An 18,084-nucleotide genomic window follows, 5' to 3' on the forward strand; every position below is an offset into this window, starting at 1 on the left:
AAACCAAACTATTTAATGCGTACTTTAATTAAACTGCATTGAGGAGTTGTTGTTTTTTTACTCTAAGTGGTGTCAAAAGTAGCAAAAGACGAAGTTTGAATCTGTCAACTGGACAAATCGTAGGAGTGAAGATGTTTCGCTGCCAAAAGTAAAAATTCATTATACTATTCCTCTAAAGGGACAAGGCCAGGTCAAATAAAAATGTTTATTATTATTATTATTATTATTATTATTATTATTATTATTATTATTATTATTATTATTATTATTATTATCTTATATGTATGAGGTAAAAAAAAATTTAACATACTCATTTACAGTACAGATGTGATGATAGTAGTACGTTGTAGTGTATAAGGGCCAAAAAAGAAGAAAACAACTGGAAAGGTGTGCAACAATGCACTGTATATTATACAGGGTCATTCTTTCTGTGTTTAATTCATGCAATTTTTATGTTAGCACAGAGAGCCTTCTCCAAAGTTGAGTTTTAATTAGGAACTCATCTCCAAACCTGTTGGGGGCGCCTGTGATCAGTAAGCCGCAGTGATACGACAGTGTTTGCGGTGCCAAAGTAAATGTGTCGCTCCTTCGTTGGCGCCAGATGAGCAGTGGCGCCAGCTCTACACAGAGGAGAGAGAGAAGACCCAGCCAGCAGCGCGACGATCCCACAATAACAGTCTCACAACACGGCTTCAGCACGGCTTCAGCACAGCTTCAGAGCCTGCCAGAGCCCGCCTGCACACTGCACAGCCCACTCAAACCGGAGTTACCACATTAGCCATTTGTCTCATTTCTTGTGCATCAGCTGTGAAGACATAAACGGACAGAAAGGTAGGTATGGGTCTAAAGGCATCTTCCATTTAAAGTGACTGAACGTGTACTGTTAATAATCTCATAGATGCGTTACTATGTCGGGCTGCTGAGGCGAAAATGACCTGAGACAATGCCAGCAGCAGCCTTTTCAAAAACTGTTCTGTTACTTATGTACTTCGTACAAGTCGTGTCTGAAAGTATTGACAATTGCAGCTCATACCTTTCATATCTAAATAGTTCAGTTTTAATTCAGCATATATGGATTTGTGTTGTGTTTGAATTGTATGTTATTTAAAGCATGTTGCCAGTAACAGACTAACCCGTGTCCTGTACAGTTGAAGCTCCTAAAGACCCCACGTTACTACGGTACGATTGGCGCCTGGACCATGCTTCCGCTTAATTTTAACCATCCATGGGCTACTATCAGCTGTATACACCGCTGTAGCCGTGCTAACCCACAACATTAGCAGGCTCGTTAGCTTTGCATCATGGCTACGCTATGATGGCTACGTAGCCAGCGCGCTTGTCTCGGCTGGGTGCTGCTAACATCAGCAAGGCCGCCATTGAAGTGCTCTGTGTGGTTTGGGAGGCTGCAGCAGTAATTGAGCTCTTTGCATTTGTAGCCAAGATCCGTAGCCGCTCTCGCTTATGTTGGTATTGGGTAGTTTTTAGGCAGTTTAGAGTTTACTATATAATCTCTCTGATACATCTAAACGTTCAGTATAGTTATTTATAAAGGAAATTAATTTCCTTCCCGGGCTTTTTCCTGGCGCTCCTTGCTCTCTCCGTTAGCCATCTTTGTTGCGACCATTTCGGTGTGGCAGGTAATTTTAGCCCGATGTCGGGTTTCACGTTAGTTTTCAGTTGGTCCTAGTGATTGTTGTTTGCCTTAAGTAGTGCATTATCTTTGTGGTTAGTGCGTGTTGAATTCTATTTGCGTTTTAGCCCTAGGGAGCTCCTGTTTATTACGGTCCACTGGGCGGAAGCTAACATGCTAAAGTAGCTAGCGGCAGCCATCTTGTGCGAGCATGTCATCTACGCTAGCTGAAGTGCTGGTGTGGCACTACAAGATGGCCTATTAATACTCTCGTGTTTCCGCGTCGACAACCTGAATATTGGTTCTTTGATTTAACTTAAATCTCACTCGACAATATTCACAGAACTTTGGCTTTCTTAATGGTAACCGAGTTCACATATGGTATGTTTTGCTACTAAGCTAGTTAGCGGGCTAGATAACGAACACATTAGCAGCTAACACAATGCTGTTTTGTCGGTAACCAGTCTCCATTTGCCAAAGCCAGCTAACTAGCGGCTATGGAAGCTATTTGTAGCTGTTTTGGAAAGCTAACAACCAACAGCACAGTCTTTAATTAGACGTGTTTATGTTCTCAAACTCGATTATTTCCTTTAAACAAGACATTGCGGAGTCCAAGCCATCTGCGCAGATAAGCGCCTTTTGTAGGCCACTGAGGCCTGGGCATGCGTTTACGGATTAAGGCCATTATGGTGCATACCAGTTTGATTTTTATCAAGTGTTAGCAGGTGAAATTATGCTCGTTTTCGCTAACATGGCTAGCAAATTGATCACCTAGCAGCTAAGTACAGTTTTAGCTGTGTCGTATATGTTTGTGTATATATTGTCATGTCTTAACGTTATTGGGTTTATTTTGCATTAGCAGATGCAATTCTTTTCAATCCAACACACGTTTCCTGTAGACATTAATAACTTCTTAGCCTGTCAGTCGAAGTATTTTGCAGTGCACATTTCAACTTATTTATATTATTCAACAGTGGGTTTCATTTATGGAGTTGACTTTATTTGATATTCAGTTGTTAACCATAACACTAGAAAAAAAAAAAAAACTTTACATAAAACTTACTTGTAAATAGTTTTAATATTTGGGTACTAACTTTTATTTTTATCCCTCCTTTTTATAGATCTGGATTCTTGAGACTGCACCAGTGCTGCGCTGACAAAACAACCAGTATATCCCCAGTTTCTCTATTTGGTTATCGTCCGGCCAAAAAACGGAGGTCGTCGGGCTGGAGTGTGTTCTTATGGCCGAGTCAGAGACTGAATGTGACACACCGGGCCTTGACACACTTGGGTCGGAGTGTGTCATAGCCCACAGCCATGTCGACCTTCACTATGGGGCAGAGACAGAGATTATGACAGAGGAGAAGCGCGGCTTGGAGCTGGAGATACATGGAGGAGAGTTAAAGATCCATGGGATTGGTACAGGGCTGGGAGCTGTAGCCTGTGTAGATGCCATTGTAGCAGAGTCGGACCATGACTACATTAAAGTTGAACATGCTGATATGCACTGCTTTACCGGAGCAGAGATTAAAACATCTGGGGGTGAACACCTGCTGGGAGAGGTGCTACTTAAAGCAGATGGCGAGCATGTGGTGAAAATGGAGTCTGATCATGGTGGCGAGCTGACAGTGGAGTCAGAGAATGGTGTTATCATACATGAGGCTCATGGGCTCCAGTGTAACGAATGTGGGGAAATATTTGGCAGCATATCTGACCTTCACCAACACTTTGAGATTCACAAAGACCTCAATCCTTATATCTGTGTCCACTGTGGGGAGAGCTTTGCTGTGGAGGCCAGTCTTAAACAGCACATGAAGATCCACATGAAAGAAAAACCATATGGTGTTGACATTATGGGCAAAGATGTTATTGACACTTTCAACCTCAAGTCTCATCAGATGATCCATTTACCTGACAAACCCCACAGATGCTCAGAGTGCGGGAAGAGCTTTGCTGCTGCCATCACTCTAAGAGAACATATGAAGATGCACTCTGAGGATAAGCCATACAAGTGCACACAATGTAGAAAGAGCTTTGTCCGTAGAAGGCATCTGAAAAAGCATCAAGAAGTCCACGCTCGAGAGAAGCCGTACACCTGTGGCCAGTGTGGGAAAGGGTTTGCAACAACATCTAACCTGAAACAGCACCAAAAGACCCACACTTCAGTGGCCCTCGGGGACAAGCCTCATCGGTGTGCGCAGTGCGGCAAGTGTTTTGCTGCTGCGGCCACTCTGAAGGAGCACCAGAGGATCCACTCGGGTGAGAAATACAAATGTAACATGTGCCGGAAGAGCTTTGTCCGCAAGCGTCATCTGAAGAAGCACCAGCAGGTCCACGCCGGAGGCAAGCCCTACACCTGCAGACACTGCAACAAGGGCTTCAACCACTCCTCATCACTGTCCCGGCACCACAAGACCCACCTGCAGAACCCCGCCATGCCTGTCATGCCAGTGATGCCAGTCATGCAAAATGTGCCGCCAGGAAAGGCGTTCACATATTCTCCCGCCAAGAGAGTTCACCAGCAGGGAGAGAAGCCTTACATGTGCCACCACTGCGACAAGGGCTTCAACCACTCCTCATCACTGTCCCGGCACCAAAGAGTCCACTCCGAGGGAAAGAGTTACACCTGCGGGCACTGTGGCAAGAGGTTCAATCACTCCTCTTCCCTTGCACGCCATCAGAGGGTGCACTTGGAAAATAAGCAGCAGCAGGCGTCATCACCGCCCCCACAGCCACAACCACAGCAGTACAGCCCCATCCCCACACCAAAGGGATACCCTAACAATGCCTACAGCCCCAAACAACGCATGTTGGGTGTGGAAAAACCCTACAGGTGCACCCAGTGTGGAAAAGGCTTTAACCATTCATCGTCTCTCTCCCGACACCATAGGATCCATGTTGACCAATGAGTACCTTTCCAGTTGTTTATTCTAAGCGCACATGTCTTGCTCTGTCTCTACATTACTCCTGTCATCTGAGTTGTTACAGCACAGGAAACATCAGGCAATTTTCTACAGGGACATTTTCAGAAACATGTCAAAATCCCCCTCTAAAATAAAAGCGAGGCCTGAAGGACTAAATGCGCTTCATTCTCTCCGGGACTATTGAACACTTTTAAAAATGTAATTTGAAGATCTGTATGATTAAATTGTTATCTTGAGAAAATATGCTTCACTTGCTGGTTAGTCATTTGATAGAGTTCATTTAGTGTACTTTTAGGTGCGCACGTGCGCTTTTCAGCTGCAACTTTATTAAGACTACCATCAGAATTGGTGAGCAAGGACTATTGTTGACATTTTCTTTTTCACTTGCAAATCTCATGAAGCAGACAAAATTCTAGTGTATATAAGTGTTTTCTTTTATATATATGTATAGGTGATTAGTGTGCTGTTTCAAAAGATTACATTTTTGATTGTAAGATCCACATTGTCTCCACTTTTTTCTTTTTGACTATTATTTCGGTATTGGAGATTTAAATGTCGCAGGTGTAACTCATGCAGCTTGTTGGTCCATGAAAAGAGCCACTTTGTATATTTGAAACTGATTGTTGTATATCTAAAACAAAAATGCTGCATAGATTGTACAGAGCAATACTGACACCCTGGTTCTATTATGTCTTGCCATTTAGCCACAAGATGATGCATAATAGAGAATAAACCTACTGGGTAGCATATCAGAAGACCCGTGTCCTGTTATTGCTTTGACTACTCCGGCGATGGATATATATGACAATAACACTTGCTTTTGGAGACTAAAATATGTACAGAATATAGCTAACAAATGTGGGTCTGCAAATGTGGGTCTACAAACCTCAATCTGGTTGAAAATATTGTGTATATTAAAACAGTGAAATTTTACAGGACTAGAGGACTTCCACAAATTCCAATGGATTCTCACCGTTCTGTGTAAATTATCTTTTACATAACTAATGTATTTTTTTAGATATGGCTTGGGTTATATGAAAGGGAATGAGAGAAACCATTTTTACAGGAGTGAACTTTATGGTGAGCAATATTTTTAGTTTTCCTTTTAATTTGGATAACATTTGTGCTTCAGACAGTAGGCATAGGTTTTTTCCTTGTGTTAGATAGGTGCCTTATTGCATGCTATGTAGAAATGCTGAGCTGTGAGGAAAGCAAGTTGGGCTTTTGTCCTGGAGTTTTCAGTTCTTATTCATATTAACCACCCCACATTTTAATTTTCTCAATATTGCTTTTATGTATATTAACATGTGTTTACACTGTTACCATCATATTGTCTTTTATTTTTCCCCATCTTTGTTGATGGCCACATTGTAGAAAGAAAATTTGTAAATGATCCATAGAAGCTTCTCTAAAGGGCAGATCCTGTATCACCTTTCCCGTTTCTTGAGTGGCACATTTATGGATAAATAAAGGTTGTTGACTCAAACAAAGTGTGTTGTAATTGCACGCAAGTTTTTAATGAAAAGCATTATATTCAGTTGGTGCAAAGGTGTTGGGAGTATTTCAACTTTTGACTTATGTTCCAAAATGTCCACCAGGTGTCGCTGTGTACCATGTAAAGGAAAATGATTGAAGTCTATCCTTTCTGTGTAAATGCATTATACTACGCAGCTGTATGGAATTAAATTATACCTGTAACACAATATCACTTGAGTATTGTTTAAAGTAAAGTATTACAGAGAGCTCTTGGAAGATGTTTTATGAAAAGAATTGCATTTATAAATAACCAATTGTCTACCAGGCTGCCTTTAACTTCCTATGTACTGCAGACACATTTGGTTAACAAAAACACTTTATTATAAGTAAAACATTAATGAAAATAGTAGAGCATCAATGTCTCAAACCTGTACATTATATTTGACAATATTTGCTGTTTACCAGCCATGCATTCACAATGTGGATTCATAAAGGGAAAATAAGTATGGTATATTCCCTGACAAAAATGACAATTTAAAGATACATACAAATTATACATGAACAAAAATGTTCGAGTTCTGGACACAGCCTGTGCATAGGACTTTATAATGGCTGTATTATCTAAACATTATCTAAACATGCTATACATTCATGACTGGTGTTAGCTGCAGGAGTGAGCTCTGTGTTCGGATGCTGTTGCTTTTGGTGTGAAGTTTCTCTAAATTTTGTAGAAATCCTCTTCTCTTCAGACCCTCCAGAATCACGGTGTTGTTTGAAGCCAGACTGACTCGAGTTCTGTGTGGGAAAAGACAGGACACCAAGGTTAAAACTGTGGCAATTTCTTAAACCTACATTAAGTGAGCGCACAGGATTTCTCCCTCATCTGTTACTATATGAGATATTAAGTGATGCACGGTAATTATACTTAATTGTGAAAAACTTCCTTTTGTCTAAGTACAGATTTGTATATGCTGGTCAGTTTGATGTTTGTATAGTTTTATTGCAGTTTAGTTTAAAGGGAAGCTTTTTGGAACAGGGCCAAACCCAGATTTGTAAACCAGGGGTCAACTAACCTCATACCATGTTTAATTTAACTGCTTAAAGTTTTTGCTGAACCTTGCATTTTACAGTGTGTAGTTTGGACCTGGCAGTTAACCAGTGGGGGAAGATTAAAGAAAATCCCAAGGTGTGATAATTATGACCCTGAAGCAAAGCTTAGTAAAAGTTTGGTATTGCAAGCAAAAAATAATGACTATGTTTGATGTCTGTTTCTAGTGGTTTTGCAGTCCTGAGGGAGTGCTTTCTTCGCAAAGTGGTGTTTGAAATAGGCAAATCATGCAAGGACCCTGGATGAAAATAATTTGCCTTATCTTGATTTGGGGTTGGCATTTCTTTGTAATCAATCACGGCTCTTGATTCCCTCTGGTAACGGACCATTAAACAAAAGGTGTGATAATTATGAGCCTTAACCAAAGCTTAGGAAAAGTTTGGTAGTTGCAAGCAAAAAATAATATTTTATGTCTGTTTCACCATTTTATACCTAACAGCGCTTTGGTCTTTACCTGATCAATTCAATGATTAAAACCAGTTTATTTCAACTAAGGCTTCTCGGAAAAGTGAAATGCAACTTGCCCTTCAACCAGTTTGAAAGGTTGTGCATGTACAGTACTCATTACCACCTATTTGGACTATTGTAATGCTCTATATTTAGGTGTAAATCCGTCCTCAGCCCACCACTTGCAAATAAACCAAAATATAGCTGCACGCCTGCTTTCTGGAGCTACTTGATCTGACCATATCACTCCTGTACTGGCTTCTTTTTCCTGCTGCCTGTTTCATTGACTGGCATCACTGTGTTTATCAGAAATGAAAGTCTTTGCACACCCCAGTGAGAGCTTTTCTTCTGACCAGTGTCTGTTGTAGTGCTCATGGTACAGATTTAAGAGCTTTGTGCAGAGCAGACCCCAAACTTTGGAGGTCTGTTCCTCTGAGCATTAGAACAGCCACTTCTGTAGAGAACTTTAAAGCTTTTGTAAAAATGCTGTTTTTTGTATTGGCTTTCTTGGCAAGATGGGCTAACCATTTTCATTACAATCTGATTTTTATTTACTGTTTTTACAGTGTTTTATTGTATCATATGTGTATGACTTTGTTCATTGTTTTATTACTTTACATGTGTATTTTTAATGAATTACCTGTATCATAATTGATCTTGTACAGCACATTGGGGCAGTGATGGCTGTTTGTAAATGTGCTTTATAAATAAACTTGACCTTGACCTAGTAGGCCTACATTTACTAGCAGATTTTGCCTATATACAAGTATTTACTTGTTTACTTTGCAATATACTTCTTTTTTTTACAAACCACTTACTATTGCAGCATACAGCTGCATCAGAACCATGGTCAAAGAGTAATTGATTGTCCACTCACATTGACAGCATCCTTGTTTACAGTTGCCATGCAGAATTGCTGGTTTTCACTTTCACAATGGTAGTCATCCCTCTGCTGAACTCTAATTGAACTAGATGGCTGACATAGGATCTTTTCTTGTTAATTTTTGCAACATCTTTGTATTGCAAATCCTATATTATAAGCACATTTGGTTTTACAAAGCTAGTATAGAACATCGAACATATTGTAGCTTAATGTTTTTGTCACATTGAAACTATCTGTGTTATTTTGCAAGGAAACACTCACCGGGGAGAGTCAATCCCGCTGTCTCCTGTCATGCTCTGGTTCTCCACCATTTCCGCTGGTTCACCAGCCTCCGCCATGGCTCCACTGGGCATACTCAACCCACTTCTGTGAGTGGAAAGCTGTTCACTATCATCAAGAGCCTCGAAATGATCCTTTTGTCCCTCCATGTCAACGGCCCATTGAGGCGATTCACCATCACCCTCGTCTGTGGACTTGCGGACAGTCTCGGAATCTGACTCCACCTCGCTGGTTTGGCAATAGTCAAAGATGCTACAGTCTGCGACCTCTGGAGTATCTGGGCAGTCCAGGTTAAGGCTAGCTTCACTGTGTTGTTCTACTCTCACTCTGTGCCCTGGACTTGGTCCACAGTGAGGAGATCTAGTCATTTGTCGGTGAGTGTTAGTTCTCCATTTTGTCTCCTCTGATTCAGCTTTATAAATATTTTCTGTACCTTCTTGCACCAAAGGGGCATGTTGAATGTAAGAATTATAGTAGCGGTTGTGAGAACCCTGATATCTTAAATCCAATTTGTTATTATAATCTAGTTGTGGGTCAAGGTAGTGGGCTATAGATGCCTGGTACACCTTCACAGAATCAGAAACCTCTTCTTCATTAAGACACAATGAACTGCAAGCATCCTCTTCATCCTTTTCATCTGCTTTTTCATATAGCCTCAAATCATCTTCAAAAAAGCTGCTAGCATCTGTGGCTACAGTATTATCATCAATGGACTCTAGCTTCTCCACATGTCCAACCTTGTACTCTAACTTTGTACAGGCCTTTTGGTCTGTTTTATTTGTACTTGAAGGTACCTCACAAGGTTGAACTTGAGACACTAGATTACCAGTTTTCCAAAGTTCACCATCCTGTGGTTTTGCAGTTCTGAGAGAGTGCTTTCTTCGCAAAGTGGTGTTTGAAGTTTGTAAATCATGCAAGGACCCTGGATCAAAATAATTTGGCTTATCTTGATTTGGAGGTGGTATTTCTTTGTAATCATCTTTTCCCCAAGTGTCCTTTGATTCCCTCTGATGACGGACCTTGTCTTCTATTCTCAGGGTGCTACTCTGAGGATAAGCTGGACTGTAGTCTAATGGCAGCTCCTTGGTAGGTTTCAAGTCCATTTGAAGATCCTTGCCTTGCAGACAGCTGTATCTGTCCTCAGAATTTGGTGATCTTCCTATTCGCTCCTCTTCTGCAAAAGCTATCTTAGCTCGATGTGGGTCCCAAGATTTGGACCTGTAGTTTAAACGTTCTTTCCTCCCTTGTCCTGAGGCCTTGCCCTCTTTGCCCTCTCGTCTCCTATGCTCCCTGCTTGTGGTGGGGGCTGTTTCCACCTCTGATGGGTCATTGTTTGACCCCACTTGGAAGGGATTGTCAATTCTTTTCTTATAGAGAGATTTCCCCTCACCGGTCACTCCCTCTTCTAGCTGATCTGGCAGATCCACTGGGATTTCCACTCTGAGGCGAGTTGGGATCAAATCTTCCCCCTCTGGCAAGTCATCTGCACACATGGCCACCTTACTTCTAATTCTCTCCCTGTCCTTCTCCCTTTTTTCTCTGGAAGAATGTGCCCTCCTCCTGCTGCGAGTAACTTTAGGGGCAGACCGTCTTCCTCCAGATGTCTTGGCTGAATGATGATGTCTTGGTCTGGAGACTGACAGCATCTCAGTCGACATTCCCTTGTCGACTAATTTATCATCTTTGTCGAGAGGTCTGTCCACACCATGTTCAAATCCCCTTTCCCGTCTCTCCTCCATCTTCTTCATCAGAACAGTGTGGCGGGTCAGATTGTCCACAGTGAGCTCAGGGTTGATTCTTTTAATTATAGCGTGCTCTAGGTCACGAGGCAGATTGTTAAGGTCATCTTCATCCCGAACTGGCCACTCCTCTGGGGGAAACTGTCCTGAAAAGGTTACAAATTCTTTCTTTGGTTTGTCCTTTTTGTTTACATTCCTCCTAAACAAACTCAAGCCAAATTTCCTTGGCGGTTTGATGTCTTTATCTTTGCGGCTTGTGGCATTTGTAGTTGCAGTGTTTTTGCTAACCTCGCTAGCTTGACAGTCTGCAGCCGTGGAGGTAGACTGGTGTTGAACGGTGGGTTTCAGATCCAGTGGACGAGGCCATTTTAAGCTTTTGCCCGTGCATTCGCTCACAGAAACCGATACTGAATGTTGGTCTGGTACAGTGGAAGGAGGAAGTGTGCCCGTTACTGGCGTAGAAGTGATGTTATTGACCAATGGTACAGGGCTAAAGCAGCTACATGACTTGCAATGTGCCAGCGGTGGTGTGTGGGCAGTCTCCATGCAGACATCATTACTCAAAAGGTACGTTATAGGGGGAGGTGAGGGAGGGTCATCAGCTGAACCGGTGGGCCACCAGTTTTTCTCTCGGACCATGTTGTTGGTGATGAAGTAGGTTTGTGGGGTGACAATGAAATAACCCTCTCCAGTGTGGTAAATCTTGCGTTCCTTTATCAGATTGCCCAGAGCATTGTAGAGGATGTCCTGAGTTGGGATGGTAATTCCTGCAATGAAAAGATAATGAAGAATTATTCATTTTAAACTGTATTGTACAGTATTTTGGTAATCAAATTCAACATCAGTATACCAGAAATCAGACTTTCAAGAAAGATATTTGACAATTTTAAGGATCTATGGCAATGATTATAAGTCTGTATTGTTAATGTTCATGGAACTGATCACTCAAAGCAATTTACATTAGTTTTTAAGAAGACAACATAGGCAAATTTAATATCAGAACTGATAAATATGACAAAAAATCTCTTCTTTTTTCTTTCATATTGCCCAACCAACTACATCTGTGGAAATGGAAGCTTTAGGCTACCAGTCAAGCTCTTTCTTTCCTTCACTGCAATTTAATAGAAGTACCACTAACCACATAAAACCCAGTATAATCCCACTTCATAAAAGCCTCAATTTTATGACATAATGTCTTCATAAAGCCATTATTGAATTTGGTAGATGTTTTTTTATGTTCTGAACACACATCTGGAATTATTGGTCAGTTACTACTAGCAATAATTGTACATTTTTTACATTAACTACAAAATGATTAAGTTAATATCTTCTATCTGAATCTCAAAAGTACCATATAAAAAAATCAGAAATAGTTGAATGCACTTTATAGATACTGTGAATGTGTAGTTCAAAGTATTTTTAGATCAGCACATTGGTAGTAAGTAAAAGAATGAACAATTTAAAGGTGGACTATGTAAATTTTCTGCTTGATTTCATGGAGATGTTATTGCTTTGCCTGGAATGTTCCACAGTATGGCATCAAGCTTATCTATCTCCATGGAGACAAGCAGGTGATGCTGTCAGGCCAAGTTAGCGCCAATACAAAAGTATTACATTTTAAAATACACCAATAAAGACGTCGTTACTTCCTATAGTGTGGCTATTATACTACTTTCTAAAATGTCTGCAGAGAACTCATTTCTTTTCGTTATATGGCAGCTGTCCTTAGTGTATTACCTGGATGGGCCTTGCTCATATAATTGATGAGCGCGTCTTGGTTCACAATGATTTGGTTGGAGTTCATGTCGGAGATGACGGAGCACAGCACTTCGGCCAGAGGAATGAACTGGGACTGCGGGAAGGGGGACATTTGCACTGGGGACAGATCACCTGAAACAAAAACACAAGACGCACATTAGTTATCGGACAGGTGGGGTTAGTGCCGGTCCCACATAAACACACCTGGCTCTGTGGGGTCCCTCTCCACTCTAAGCGCCAGAGAAAACATCTCATTGCAGTTGACATTCCTCCACTAACCACTCTCTAAATCATGTCCGTGGTGGTCTATTTATGTGAGCTTTATGAACCGTGCCTGACTTGCTTTTTTGAAATTCCATCAATCCCAGGTACCGACCGCAAAAAATTCCATTACTCCCGCAAAAGTGACCGCGACTAGATTGAGTATCCTGCCCCCCCAAAAGGGTAAGGTTGTGCACTTATAGGAGGTGCGCTTGGGCAAACATGCTGGTGAAAAGTTAGACTGGCCCAAAATGAACAGAGTCTTAGAAACATGTTGTTTTCCAAATACCATAAAGTCATTTACACTCCACTCCCTTCCACGTCACTCCAAGAATTTTGACAGTAATGAAAGTAGCATGCAAACAAACGCAGTCGGTCCATTAGTCAGAAGACACATTATGTCAAATCATAAAAAATAAGTAGATTTGGAAACACACCAGACATTTTTAGAGCCATTTCATTATAGAATCAAAGCAATCAAGTGACTTTCATGTAAGGAAAAACAGATTTAAACAGCATGCAGTGATTTAGGTGAATTTACATTAAGAAAGGCAATAGATCAGATATAGTCTAAGCATGCAAGGTAATTATTATCAAAGCCACAATGGCCAGCTTAAAAGATCTTCCAAAGTATCATAGCAAGACAATTTCCATTCTACAATCCTGATCCCTGTGTGGACAAATGTTTAAATCTGCAATGATTTAAGACAAACTCCTTTCATATGGTCCATGAGTATAATCTAATTCACAAACCTGGAAATCTGTTTTAGTTCATCAGCTACATTATGAGTTTCAGATCTGATAAAATAAGGCAAGATTAACACCGCCCATCAAAATGAGATTATTTGTGAATATTTTGAGTAGAAATTGTTTTTTTTCTTCATGTTATCTACTAGTGTCATGATACTAAAATTTCAAACTTGATTTCAATACTATGAAATAGACTCAATACTCAACAATTTACAGCAGGGGTCTCAAACTTAAATTAGCTGGGGGCTACAGGAGGCAGAGTCCCCACAGAGTGACACATGTGTTTGGGGTTTACCAATTTGGCGTAACCTTCTATACGCAACCTGGTAATGCAACACTAACATTAAACTTTCATATTGTCCTGCGGGCCACAAAATATCGTCTCACGGGCAACAATTGGCCCCCGGGCTGCAAGTTTGAGAGTCCTGATTTACAGTAACTAATATTACTGAGATACTACTAAATAAATGGAGATTAGACCATAAATAGACAAAGTGGAGTCAGTTGAGTGTTCCTAGGCTGAGGTAGCTGGTTCAATTCCCACCCAACTTACTTTACTTTATGTGTTGTGTATCGGTAACGGCCCGCTACAGTCAGAGTATATGTGGCTAGCTGTCAAAGGAAAGGCGTCTGGCACGAAGCACCTTGAATCCTGATACAACCTCTAATGAACAGTCAAAAGAAAAAAGAAAAATCCTAATCGCTTGACTGCGCCAAGTCTTGATAGTATTTGAAGTGAATTGAAATATCTTATCTGTCTTATCTATATACTGATTCAGCCAATTAGAAAAAAAAACATCTTTGAAGGTGTTGTGGATCCAAACCTTTTTTGTGCAACATTTTTCTAGTGTGAAGCGACGCAGACACAAGCTTTACGTGGCTGTTAGTGATCGTCCTGTCGACCCAGTGGCCATGAAGCACAAACACTGTCAGCGTCACACTTGTAAACCAAACATTCTGCCTCTCGATACTTGAACCACTTAGACTCGAGAGACAGAGAAAATAAACAGCTTATCAAATATCTGTCATGGCTTTGAGCATGACTAAACACATGTGCACTACATATGCACATTTTTAAGTTCAACAATGGGGCAGCTTCAGAAGTTAAATCGATTAATTGTAAGACGTCAAACTTAGATATGTACAGTTAAGACCTCTAACCAAATTGTATGAAGTTATTAGGACCACAATGGCAACCCTGTGGGACGACTTAAGACTTCAAGACAGGAGCCTTTCTTTGTTAAATTGATCCTATCACACAGGGGTTGTAAAATACTTGTTCCTTCTCAGAGTTGGACGTTAATCTGTCCAAACCAGGCCAATATCTCAATAGCCGTCTCCAGGCAGTAGAGATTTAGCGCTGCTGCTGACTGTGCTGTCTATTGTGTGGAACTTCCTATAGGAATGTCTGCCCACATAGCAACCGCACGTGAGCGCCGTCAACAATCCATTTAGGTCCGAGCGGGGGAGGAGGTCAGATTCAATAATAGAGGGGCTAATGTAGGAGGATGTCCTGTTTACCACCTCCTTTTATGATTTATTAGGAAATAGTTGTGACGATGGTAACATTTCAATACTATTTCGTTACTGAGGAAAAGGCTACATACTTGCGATTGCGATACCATGCTGATAGTAAAATTTAACAGTAGATTGTAACATTTTTATTTATTATTATGTTTATTTCAAAGTTTTGTATCTAGTTTTGATACTGGGTTTATTATTAGATTTTTTTTTTTACAATAACAATAATATGCGGAAGTTTTTTCAGTTTTTTGTCTGTACATTAGGACACCATTACTAAGAACGTGTTTTTTGTATGATTTATTTTTGAATCTATTACTCTTTCAGTTGCACAAAGAAAGCTTGAATTTGGTGCTTGATGCGCTCTACTTGAAAACATTATAGAGTGAAGGTTTTGGCATATTTGTAGCATGGCTATTGTGGACATGACAGCAGCAGATAGATGATCCATTGGTAAGGAACCTGAAGCACTAGAACACGTCTGATTAATGTGTAGTACCATGTGAGCAAAGTAGATGCTGTAATATGAACAAACTACCTGTAGGTGTTTATTGCGTTGAACATTAGGAGGCGTGACTGTATTGTAGTAAACTCCTTCTCTCCGGAGGAAACAGACCTCAGTGTTCCTGTAACCTTAGACCAGCACGGCCGCATTACGCTCTTTGTCATACGCAGCATGAATACCCCTGCGACGCCATGGCAACCAGACCCTTGACAAAGACGGGCCGATCAACGGGCTGACAAGGGAAAAGTTGTGAGCCACTTCAGTTGTACGAAAGTTGCAAAATGGATGTTGGGTTTACGGAACAAACGTGAAAGAGGCCAGAAAACTTTTGCCTACCAATGTTGAAGTCTGTTTGAAGGTTCACTTTGTAACTTTTCTGATTGTGCTTTTCGCCACCATGAAGTTGCATTGCCAGGAATAGTTTGCAGTATGGCATTAAACTGATCAGTCTTGCATTTATTCAAATTACAGGTGTGTTTACTGCTTAAAAATACAGTGGAAAACATCAGAAAAGTTCCACAGTTCGCACAACCAATGTATATTCAGAATTTTCACATTTAATAACTGACCATTTATTACTTCATAGGCCTATGGAATAATTGTTTCCATTCACAGTTGGATGAAACTTGCATAAATGACACATCTAATTATTAATGCATTACTTGGATATATTTCAGACTCTTTACAAGGCGCCAACGTACATATATTATAAATGAATACAAACTAATCAGCAACTTACTTTTTATGAGTATGACAAATGTTATATGATTGCATTAAATTATAAAAACACTTGTGAAAATATTACAGGCGAGAAAACGTTCCTTTGGCCGCTGCCCGTTATCATATGATCTTTAAAGTGAACCCAAAAGTCTGCAGTCAGGAGTCCCGCTGTGCTTTTCACGGCATAGTTTGGAGTTTACACAAATCACTATAATTCCACATCCCAGCCCGATATTTTACATTTATAGTTCCCGGCAACATCCATCTTCGATTTACACTCCTCCCTATAGAAAGAGCAGCGTCATGAATTTTCAAACTACCGAAGTAAACGGCGGCCTGGGGGGCTCCGTGCGTGTCTGCGATTGATTCCTTCGAGATGTGCGCGCTGATCAAGTCCACATGTATCCACCACGAGCGCCCTGATTGCATTACCTCACACGTCACGCGAGGGCCGGACGCAAATCTACAACTGTCCAGGGCGTCCCAAAGAGCAGGAGGAGGAGGCGCCCCATACCGTTCCACTTACAGAAGACTAAATATTTACGATATAGGAGTGAATAAGACGTCCACGCTACAGTCTGCGATTCGTCAGATAAATCCCGTACGGTGATGTCATGAAGAGGACACACATTTTGGAGATTAACGGCTTTGTTATCGAACACAGGAGAGAAAGCAGTGCTGTTTTGTTTAAATAAGAGGATATTTATGAAACCCAGACACATGAAAGTACATTAGTCTAGGATTTGTACATTTCAATTTGTGTAGTCGTCTTGACCTTAACCTCACATGTGGAAGTAGGACTTGGATGTTGGCAGTAGATCGTGTTATGAAAGTTCTGAGGTGGGGACCATATGGCTTGGACTTTTTAATAATTTAATGTTTGTTTTTTTAAATTCAATTTATTTTTGTAAAGCCCAAATTCACAGCAGCAGTTATCTCTTACGGCTTAAACAGATCACTGATTTAACCAACAGAAAGTTAGAAAATCAACAGTGAAATAGACATTGGTCAATAACGGACAAGGAGATTAACCAACATTCATAGGAAATAAGTAAAAAAACTGTTCCAGAGTGCCCCCTGTCCTTAGACCTTCCTTCTTAGCACGGAAAAACAAAAAAAAAACAGTAAATAAGTGAAAAGGGAGTGAATCAATTAGTAGAATCGCCATTAGGACTAATAATCACTATATCGACTTATCATTCAATACATGAAAGCTGGAACAATATTTTTTGGCGTCAATATTTATCGTGTGCACTTTTTCTTTGCACTACTAGAATATTTTTTGTATTTTTTTTTTTTACTATACAATAAGATTTAAGTGTAAAAGTTTGAATTAATAACATCTATGATTCATTACAGATGCAAACTAATATGTTTCATTCAACTGCAGCTTATGATTTTTTAACAATACTGTAGATTTATAATAGTTTTTGTGGTTTAAATCTGCTCTGGGGTTATTGTGTCAGTGAGTGGCATAAATTAGTTTCAATATTATCATTTATGGTCAGGATTTACTGCAATATATCGCACTTCAAAATGTGTTATCATGACAGGCCTACGGGGCGATATGACAAAAAGTGTATCACAATATGAATTAATATAGATATTTGCACAAAATCACAATTTTCTTTTCGATTTTATTCTGTCTTAGTAGAAAAAATGCTAATACCTTTCACTATTGGTTTTCTGAACATTAACAGGACATGCTTTTAATCACTGCCATTGAAATGTCTTCACATCTTTTTCCAAAGTTTGAACTCTGGTCCAAACCACATGCTTTTACTCACAGAGGATTGGCTGTGGACTTCTCCAAATGGATCTCTGACATGACTGAATCTCAATCTTAATTAAAGTTTGATTTATTGCACAGCCCTCCATAGCATCACACTTATCTGGTATTTCCATTTTCATCCAGTACATTTTATCAGAGAAGTGGCCGACTAGAAGAAACATACTGTACAAAGATTTTGCGTCTGGCAGTTTGTAGCAGCCGGTAACAGTGGTGCAAATGTATTTTCCTGAAATGTAAGTTGCAGCTGTGAACAGTTCAGATAACTTGTTGAAATTAGGAAAAAGTTTGCAT

At 40.3% G+C, this 18,084-nt stretch overlaps 2 protein-coding genes across 5 annotated transcripts in view; one reads left to right on the top strand and one right to left on the bottom strand.

Moving 5' to 3' along the window:
- Positions 1-516: 516 nt before the first annotated feature.
- Positions 517-6,044, top strand: si:ch211-198a12.6 (uncharacterized protein LOC563253 homolog). Of its 4 annotated transcripts, none has more exons than XM_033979490.2 (2): positions 517-831; positions 2,752-6,044. In XM_033979490.2, the coding sequence occupies exon 2, from the start codon at positions 2,872-2,874 to the stop codon at positions 4,537-4,539; it is 1,668 nt and encodes a 555-aa protein (XP_033835381.1). In that variant the 5' UTR covers positions 517-831; positions 2,752-2,871; the 3' UTR covers positions 4,540-6,044. The 4 variants fall into 4 exon arrangements, with proteins under 4 accessions (XP_033835381.1, XP_033835382.1, XP_033835383.1 ...); XM_033979491.2 differs by lacking the exon at positions 517-831 and adding an exon at positions 1,326-1,637; XM_033979492.2 differs by lacking the exon at positions 517-831 and adding an exon at positions 1,759-2,011.
- A 13-nt stretch (positions 6,045-6,057) lies between these two features.
- The window catches only part of stox1 (storkhead box 1), a 33,148-nt gene continuing 21,121 nt past the window's right edge, over positions 6,058-18,084 (bottom strand). The window contains exons 2-4 of the mRNA XM_033979488.2: positions 12,224-12,376; positions 8,730-11,253; positions 6,058-6,825 (exon numbers count right to left, since the gene is read on the bottom strand). Of these exons, the coding sequence (XP_033835379.1) occupies positions 6,672-6,825; positions 8,730-11,253; positions 12,224-12,376 (2,831 nt within the window). The 3' untranslated portion in view covers positions 6,058-6,671. The remainder of the gene's footprint in view (positions 6,826-8,729; positions 11,254-12,223; positions 12,377-18,084) is intronic.

Source organism: Periophthalmus magnuspinnatus, chromosome 15 (assembly GCF_009829125.3).
Source record: "Periophthalmus magnuspinnatus isolate fPerMag1 chromosome 15, fPerMag1.2.pri, whole genome shotgun sequence".
Lineage (NCBI taxonomy): Eukaryota > Metazoa > Chordata > Actinopteri > Gobiiformes > Gobiidae > Periophthalmus > Periophthalmus magnuspinnatus.

Bases quoted from the DNA above. Each gene is read 5' to 3' on its own strand.
- si:ch211-198a12.6 (XM_033979490.2), top strand. From the start codon at position 2,872: ATGGCCGAGTCAGAGACTGAATGTGACACACCGGGCCTTGACACACTT.